This window comes from Oncorhynchus mykiss, chromosome 6 (assembly GCF_013265735.2).
Source record: "Oncorhynchus mykiss isolate Arlee chromosome 6, USDA_OmykA_1.1, whole genome shotgun sequence".
Classification (NCBI taxonomy): Eukaryota; Metazoa; Chordata; class Actinopteri; order Salmoniformes; family Salmonidae; genus Oncorhynchus; species Oncorhynchus mykiss.
The window spans coordinates 71692805-71701886 of record NC_048570.1 but is presented as its reverse complement, the minus strand read 5'-3'; the positions used below and the strand labels follow the sequence as shown (position 1 = coordinate 71701886).

Below are 9082 nucleotides of genomic sequence, written 5' to 3'. Positions count from 1 at the left end.
CAAGGCCAGTTGGCATTACTTCCAATCCCACGACTTCAACCACAACAACTGTGGAGGTAAATACACCTACCACAGGTGGAACTACAACAGTTCAAGAAAGCACAACGGAGTCTATTCCATCTACATCCACAACGCTACCTAAAGAATTCACCACTGGCCCAACAACCACTTCCACCACTGTAAGGGTTGAAACCTCTACCTCAACACCACAGCCCACATCAACAGGTGAAGAAACAACAAGGCCAGTTGGCATTACTTCCAATCCCACGACTTCAACCACAACAACTGCAGAGGTAATTACACCTACCACAGGTGGAACTACAAAAGTTGAAGAAACCACAACGGAGACTATTCCATCTACATCCACAAAGCCACCTAAAGAATTCACCACTGGCCCAACAACCACTTCTACCACCGTAAGTGTTGAAACCTCTACCTCAACACCACAGCCCACATCAACAGGTGAAGAAACAACAGGGCCAGTTGGCATTACTTCCAATCCCACGACTTCAACCACAACAACTGCAGAGGTAATTACACCTACCACAGGTGGAACTACAAAAGTTGAAGAAACCACAACGGAGACTATTCCATCAACATCCACAGTGCCACCTAAAGTTGTCACCTCTGGCCCAACAACCACTTCCACCACTGTAATTGTTGAAACGTCTACCTCAACATCACAGTCCACAATAACAGGTGAAGAAACAACAGGGCCAGTTGGCATTACATCCAGTCCAATGACTTCAACAACAACAACAAAGGCACCCACTACAAATGCAGAGGAAATTACACCTACCACAGGTGGAACTACAACAGTTGAAGAAACCACAACGGAGTCTATTCCATCTACATCCACAACGCCACCTAAAGAATTCACCACTGGCCCAACAACCACTTCCACCACTGTAAGTGTTGAAACCTCTACCTCAACACCACAGTCCACATCAACAGGTGAAGAAACAACAGGGCCAGTTGGCATTACTTCCAATCCCACGACTTCAACCACAACAACTGCAGAGGTAATTACACCTACCATAGGTGGAACTACAAAAGCTGAAGAAACCACAACGGAGACTATTCCATCAACATCCACAGTGCCACCTAAAGTTGTCACCTCTGGCCCAACAACCACTTCCACCACTGTAAGTGTTGAAACCTCTACCTCAACACCACAGCCCACATCAACAGGTGAAGAAACAACAGGGCCAGTTGGCATTACTTCCAATCCCACGACTTCAACGACAACAACTGCGGAGGTAATTACACCTACCACAGGAGGAACTACAACAGTTGAAGAAAGCACAACGGAGTCTATTCCATCTACATCCACAACGCTACCTAAAGAATTCACCACTGGCCCAACAACCACTTCCACCACCGTAAGTGTTGAAACCTCTACCTCAACACCACAGCCCACATCAACAGGTGAAGAAACAACAGGGCCAGTTGGCATTACTTCCAATGCCACGACTTCAACCACAACAACTGCAGAGGTAATTACACCTACCACAGGTGGAACTACAAAAGTTGAAGAAACCACAACGGAGACTATTCCATCAACATCCACAGTGCCACCTAAAGTTGTCACCTCTGGCCCAACAACCACTTCCACCACTGTAATTGTTGAAACGTCTACCTCAACATCACAGTCCACAATAACAGGTGAAGAAACAACAGGGCCAGTTGGCATTACATCCAGTCCAATGACTTCAACAACAACAACAAAGGCACCCACCACAAATGCAGAGGAAATTACACCTACCACAGGTGGAACTACAACAGTTGAAGAAACCACAACGGAGTCTATTCCATCTACAACCACAACGCCACCTAAAGAATTCACCACTGGCCCAACAACCACTTCCACCACTGTAATTGTTGAAACCTCTACCTCAACACCACAGCCCACATCAACAGGTGAAGAAACAACAGGGCCAGTTGGCATTACTTCCAATCCCACGACTTCAACCACAACAACTGCAGAGGTAATTACACCTACCACAGGTGGAACTACAACAGTTGAAGAAAGCACAACGGAGTCTATTCCATCTACATCCACAACGCTACCTAAAGTTGTCACCACTGGCCCAACTACATCTTCTACAACTTATATAATTGTAACTTCAAGTTCAACATCACAGCCTTCAACAACAAGTACAGAAACAACAGAGCCAGTTGTCATCACAGGCACATTAACAACAACAACAACTCCTTCAGCATCGCCACAAGTGATTATTACACCTACATCACAAGCAGTCACCACCAGCCAGTGCATTTGCAATGTTAATGGGACACAGTATCTACCAGGTAACATGTTATAAATGTAATTCAGACAATCAAAATAAATGACATTTCACTAATCTTTCAATTAACTTTAATTTGCAAAACGAAATGTTCTAACACTTGCCTTTCTCAACAATCAGGGAACCTAGTGTATAATGTGACCGATGCTTCAGGGTGGTGCTTTACGGCTTACTGCAAAGCAACGTGCCAAGTTGAAGTGGAATCAAATCCATGTCCTTCCTCTACACCACCCACTGTATCACCCACAACATCAGAAGAGACCACGACCACACCACCAACAACTCAATCCTCGCCAGACTGCACTAGCGTTCAGCCACCAAGAAAGGTCATTTTAAAAGGTTTTTAATAATAAAATGGGTGAATGGGTATATTTGTCTTTGTGGTATAGTGTTTGTATGTTCAACCCTGTGTGTGCATGTTTGAGTAATTGCTTTTCCTTATCAAATCAATGGCAGAATGGAGAATCTTGGCAGCTGAATAGCTGTACCACAGCAGTTTGCCAGGACGGCATTGTTGTCCAGCTACCAGTAAAATGCAAGCCAGTGGAGCCACTACAGTGTGAGAATGGTCGTCCACCTGTCAAGGTCTATGATTCAACTGGATGCTGCTTTACATATGAATGTGAATGTAAGTGGCAACATACAACCCAACAATCTGAATTAAAATAATACATTATTGCTCATTTGTTTTCAATGTCCTCTGTCAATAGCTTTGATTATTATCAACTCATATTTTAACATGTTGCAGGTGTATGCAGTGGATGGGGTGGATCTCACTACATGACATTTGATGGAGTATATTACAATTTCCAGGAGAACTGCTCATACACCTTAGTGAAAGAAATCAACTTCAAATACAACCTTACCATTATTGTTGATAATCACTACTGTGGAAACGCCGACAGTGGATTCTGTCCTCAGTCCCTTATCATTCATTACAAATCCTATGAAGTGATCCTAACCCAGCAGAGATCTGGTGACACAACAGAAAATGTGGTAACTATTTAAAAATATATATATTTTTTTTATTAATATCCATCATTATTTAATGATGCTGCTGCTTTATCATGCTTTATTGAAATCCCATAAATGTAAATGAAAACCAAAAATGCGGTTAACATTGTCATGTTACTACTTTAAAGATAACACATGACTCAACCATCGAAATGTGTTTTCATTTCTACACAAATGCAGGTATATGTCAACAGTAAACGAATCTACCCAGCTTACAGAATGGGTGACATTGCTCTAACAAGTACTGGTGTGGAGGTCGTGCTGGAGATCACTGATCTTAAGGTTCAGGTGTCTTACAAGGGGTCATCATTTAGCATCAACCTTCCTTATTCCCTCTTCCAAAGCAGCACAGAGGGCCAGTGTGGTGAGTATTATTAAAGAGGGTCAATAAACATTTCACAGTTTCAAACCTTCAGTAGATGCTCCTATCTAGACCATCCTATAGAAATTGCATACAACAAGACAACTATGACTTGTCCTAGCTAACTAGGTTTTACCCTACTTAATATCCGTATTTTTCAAGGTACCTGTGATAATTCCCAGAAGAATGACTGCCAGTCACCTAATGGTCAGATACAGAGCTGCTCAGTCGCAGCTAGCCAGTGGCTGATTCCAAACCAGGACTGTCCAACTCCTCCAACAGCACCACCCTCTACCACCACGGCAACCCCAAGCACATCCCCTACCCCCTGCAAGACAGTAATTTGTGAAATCATGAACAGCAAGTAAGCAACATATCAAACTAAGTTTGAAAAAGGGAACAAGCACACAATAGGAAAGCCTAAATGACAATTCACTTCCTGATGTGTCTTATCAATTGTAATGTTCATTTACTTGTAATTACACCTGTTTTTATCATAATACAGGTACCGTTCCATTGGCATTTCTAGTTTAAGGTTGCACTCCATGCATCTCTTTAAATCACTCTCTATGATATTTTATTTCAAAGGGTCTTTGAGGAATGCCATAAAGCGGTTTCTCCTGATGCCTTCATTCAGGCCTGTAGATCAGATGTCTGCAACAATGCTATTTCTAGCTGCTCTAGTCTGGAGGCGTATGCATCTGAATGTGCAAATAAAGGGATCTGCATTGACTGGAGGAAGTCCACAGATGGAGAATGTGGTGAGCTATGAATCCAAGCATAGTAGTTATGCCACAAATTTATAGGAAGCTACTTTTGTCTTAGGCAGCTACTTAAAAAACATTTTTTGATGGTGTTCAGCATAACTGTGATCCATTTTTGTCCTGCAGAGCATACATGCCCAGACACTAAGGTGTACATGCCATGTGGTCCAGCAGTTGAACCAACATGTAATACAAAGTAAGCTTTAGTCTGATTGGATGTTATATGAATTTCCTTAATTTGTAAATAAATTATCTCCTGCATAATCCCAAACCTCTTTTGTTTGCAGATATAATGAGAAGTATTTGAACAACCAAACCCAAATGACCAATAAGACGAAGGAGGGTTGCTTCTGTCCATCTAAAACCGTCTTGTTCAGCACCTACTCTGATACTTGTGTGGTCTCCTGTGGTAAGAATGGGTTATGGGTCATTTTGCAGGTAGCTATCAATATGAAAATTAGACCTTTCTGTACTTTGAAACCTTAAATGAATCATAAATAATGGCTTACAGGCTTGATTTGTAATGGAACAGGTAACAAAATGTGTTGATGTTGAGGTGTGAAGAATGTGACGCCAACCATGTGAGACAAAACTTTTAAACACACCCTCTATTTATTTTTCAGGCTGCACTGGACCTGATGGCAACCCCAAAATGGTAAGAATTTCCTCCATCTAAATATTCTCCAGATATTCATTCTCACATAGACATATCATGAGATGCATTTCACGTGAGTCGGGGAAACGTACATACTTGAATGGATACTTTTCATTGACATAGTATAGGTCTTGGCCTCTTTATTCCTTCCAATGAACTGACCAGAAGAAAATGTTTAATCTCTGAATAACTACCTCCAACCCATTTCTTCTCACCTAATGATGGTTCATATTAACTGTCATGGTTAAATCCAGTTCATTGCAGAACAAAAACATTTGAGTTACTCTTTTCTGTTTCTGTATTGACCTGACATTACCCTGTTTTTCCATTAAGCCTGGTGATACATGGGAGAGTGGTTGCCAGCAGTGCACCTGTGACATGGACTCCATGATTGTCCAGTGCCAGCCTATCACCTGCCCCACACCAGCCACACCCATCTGCAATGAGACTGGATACAGACTGGTGAACAACGCAGAAGGCTGCTGCCAGAAATATACATGTGGTGAGTGATGGAGCAGACCCTTCAGTAAATCATTAGAAAGCCAACTCTTATTCATACAGTACTAGACCAAGATTATCTGATGTGTTCTGTAGGGTCATAGGGGTTATTTGACCCTCTATCGGCTTGTCTTTTAATCACTTCTCATTGGTTACCTCTGTAACAGAGTGCGATGCACTGCTTTGCCCCAAAGTCATGATGGACTGCCAACCAGGGTGGGAGGCAATTATAAGCACGTCCATCTCAAGTTGCTGTCCAGAGTATACCTGTGGTAAGTCCCCTTGATTTACTTCATCAGTGGTTTTGTAATTCCCCTGTTTCACTGGTTACATTTGTGTTAACTCTGACATGAGTCACTAGTATTACTGATTGATTTCTTCTCAATGTGTGTCTGTTCAGTTCCTAAGGGTGTATGTGTCTACAATAACATTGAGTACCAGGTAAGAATAAATCATTTAAAATAAATTAAATTAAACAAGCTTCTGAAAGATACACCCAGAAATAGCTTAAGATAAGCTGTATTGTGTTTGCTGCCCTCATAATTGGTCACATTCTACTGTAGAACTGCTCCCTTTGCACTCTGACCCTCCTCTATTCAAAGTCTGTTATAGTGGATGATAACTTTTGTCTCTCTCTTTCACTCCAGCCTGGTGCTGAAGTTCCTGAAGGAACTTGTGAGAATTGTATCTGCAGCTCGATCATGGATCCTAGCACCAAGCTCAACAACATTGTGTGCACAAATATCTCCTGCGACACTACATGTTCACAGGTACAAAGATGATCAATTAATTTACATATTTATAAGAAACTTGCAATAGCCTACTCTGGGGGCTGCTGCATGCTTATATAATAAGTGAACAATGATACAATGATGGCTCTCCATCCTCGTCTTAGGGCTTCCAGTATCAGGCCATACCTGATCAGTGTTGTGGGAAGTGTGTACAAACAAGCTGTGTGGTTACTATGCCAGATAAGACCAAACACACTATTCAGGTGAGTACAACAAGAGTGTATGAGGATGCATAATCTGTCTGCATGATCTGAAACTCCATCATAATTCTTCATCATCTTGTCCTTGTGCGATAGGTGAACGAAACGTGGTCACCACCTGGTGACAAATGTGTGAAGTACACATGTGAGAAAACTGGTGGCCAATATATACCAGGGGAGGTGAAGACTGTGTGCCCTGCATTCAGCCCAGAGAACTGTGTCCCAGTGAGTTTCTGTCCTATCTCACCTCCATCGTGGGGACAATCAAGACTGCAGTTACACTGTTTTCCTTTCTCACTCAGAATGTTACTATCATTCCTAGCACTCTTGGGTCATAGCGATATATGTTTCAGTAACATTTAGAATGGAAGGGAGCTCACATAATGAATACAATCTACCACTTATAAATCATCTCTCCTATCTTTCACCCCAGGGCACAGAAAAGACAGACGCAAATGGATGCTGCAAGACTTGTAAGTAACACGTCCAGCCAAAGCATTCCTAATAACCACCTATCTACTGGTTAATACTAGCATGCTATGTCACCTAAACAAGACCAACCGGAAACATTGTGTGACTACATACTGGCCAAAAATGTATATGTTGGCTGTTTCTGCTTCATCTGTGTCATACCAAACAATAGCCTAACTTTTGATGCATCTTCCCTGACCAGGCACAGAACGCAGCAATGTCTGTGAGATGAAGTACACCACCACTAGCATTGTCATCAGTGGCTGTGCGACCGCTGAGCCTGTGGAGATCAATTCCTGCTCAGGAAACTGTGGAACCTCTTCTATGTAAGTACTACAGATGCTGAATGCAGCACTAGTCAATGTCATGCAGGCCCCAGTTAGTGATAATCTATTCACTGTCTAGTGTGCCCTTTATGAACTAGGAGACAATTTGACTTATTTAATGCTCCTGTGCTCATCTTGTCAAGACAACCCAGGGAATTCAAGCCCTCTTTTCAACTTCTCTTGTGTTTATGTGAATGTGCAGGTACTCAGCAGAGGCGAACACCATGATGCACTACTGCTCCTGCTGCCAAGAGGCGACCACTAGCCAGAAAGAGGTGGAGCTGATGTGCCCTGATGGGTCAAAGGTCAAGCACTCCTACATCCACGTTGAGTCGTGTGGATGTCATGTCACAGACTGTGATGCAGGCACGACCACCGCCCCGGGGACAACGAGACCGCGCAGGAGGAGGCGCTAAAAGTCTAGGGAGACAACATGCACACTGCAATAGGAATTATCCTCATGACATCGAATGTTTAGTCCAAATTTGTTTTCTTGTTACGTTTTAATTAAATCTGTCATGCCAGTGTATTTCTACAATCGGTAGCACTTAGCATTATGTTCTTATACCTTCATTGTAAAATTCATGTATTTTCTATGATAAATGTGGTGGAGAATCTCTTTTCTCATTTGTAGTAATTAAACAACAGCAGCATCATGTGTATGTTCCTTTGCTCTTTGAGGAATTCTCCCAATCCTTCAAGCTATTCAGTGACCACTATAACAGTAACATTATGCTACTTAGAAGTATGTACAGGTAACTGCCAAAATAACAGTAACAACATAAAGTGTCCTAATAGGGCGTTGGGCCAACAGGAGCCGCCAGAAGAGCTTCAATGTACCTTGGCATAGATTCTCAAAGTGTCTGAAACTCTACTGGAGGGACGCGACACCATTCTTCCAAGAGAAATTCCATCATTTGGTGTTTTGTTGATGGTGGTGGAAAATGCTGTCTCAGGCACTGCTTCAGAATCTTCCATAAGTGTTCAATTGGGTTGAGATCTGGTGACTGAAACAGCCATATGGTTTAAATAGTTTTTATGTACATCAAACCATTCAGGGATCACTCGTGCCCTATGGATGGGGGCATTGTCATCCACTCCCATCAGGATAGAAATGATTCACCATAAGTTGAAGGTGATCACTCAGAATGGTTGTGTATGTACAGTACTGGTGTTTATCTTGCCCTCTAGAGCAGTGGTATTCAAAGTCGGGGTTGCAACGGAACTGCAGTGGGGTCGCCAAAATAAATAAAAAATAGGGTACTGATTGTTGTATGGGACAATATACAAACGTTTTCGAGAAAGATCATTTGAAAGATAACATTTTGAGTAAATGTATATATTGTTTTCTTTTAATTTTGATAAGAGATGAAAATGCAATTAATTTAAGGTTAATTGTTGATGTAAAAATGTGGCTTTAAATATTGGTGGTCCCAGCTGAAAAGGTTTGAATACCACTGCTCTATGGGTTGAGTGGTCATTAACCATGGCAAAAAAAAACACACCACACACCATAACAGAGACATCAGAACCCTCATTTACTCAAGATGTTCTATTATTTTGGCAGTTACCTGTAGCTAGCTTCTAGTGGCTTTTGAAAATATAGTGACGCAACAAAACTTGCCAAGAAATCACAAGTTAGTAAAGGTATAATAAAATATGTAGCTAGAATAGGGTAGTGACGTTATTGTGTGAT

The 9082-nt window shown here is 41.9% G+C and overlaps 1 protein-coding gene across 2 annotated transcripts; it reads left to right on the top strand.

Annotated features, from left to right (window-relative positions):
* Positions 1-455: 455 nt before the first annotated feature.
* On the top strand, positions 456-8044 carry LOC110526497 (intestinal mucin-like protein). Of its 2 annotated transcripts, XM_036980884.1 has the most exons (20): positions 456-912; positions 1150-2310; positions 2427-2632; positions 2763-2934; positions 3055-3302; positions 3501-3684; positions 3844-4045; positions 4270-4442; positions 4572-4641; positions 4733-4854; positions 5069-5100; positions 5434-5602; positions 5766-5870; positions 5999-6039; positions 6246-6368; positions 6494-6592; positions 6686-6814; positions 7023-7062; positions 7263-7386; positions 7589-8044. In XM_036980884.1, the coding sequence occupies exons 1-20, from the start codon at positions 741-743 to the stop codon at positions 7800-7802; spliced, it is 3786 nt and encodes a 1261-aa protein (XP_036836779.1). In that variant the 5' UTR covers positions 456-740; the 3' UTR covers positions 7803-8044. The 2 variants fall into 2 exon arrangements, with proteins under 2 accessions (XP_036836779.1, XP_021463197.2); XM_021607522.2 differs by having other exon boundaries at positions 456-2310.
* The last annotated feature ends 1038 nt before the right edge of the window (positions 8045-9082 follow it).

What these genes read in the sequence shown, in the direction of transcription:
- LOC110526497 (XM_021607522.2), top strand. Translation starts at nt 741, where the DNA reads ATGACTTCAACAACAACAACAAAGGCACCCACTACAAATGCAGAGGAA. An exon ending in GTCCACAGATGGAGAATGTG is followed by an intron (nt 4,443 to 4,571) that starts GTGAGCTATGAA and finishes TTTGTCCTGCAG; the next exon opens with AGCATACATGCCCAGACACT. An exon ending in AGACCAAACACACTATTCAG is followed by an intron (nt 6,593 to 6,685) that starts GTGAGTACAACA and finishes CTTGTGCGATAG; the next exon opens with GTGAACGAAACGTGGTCACC.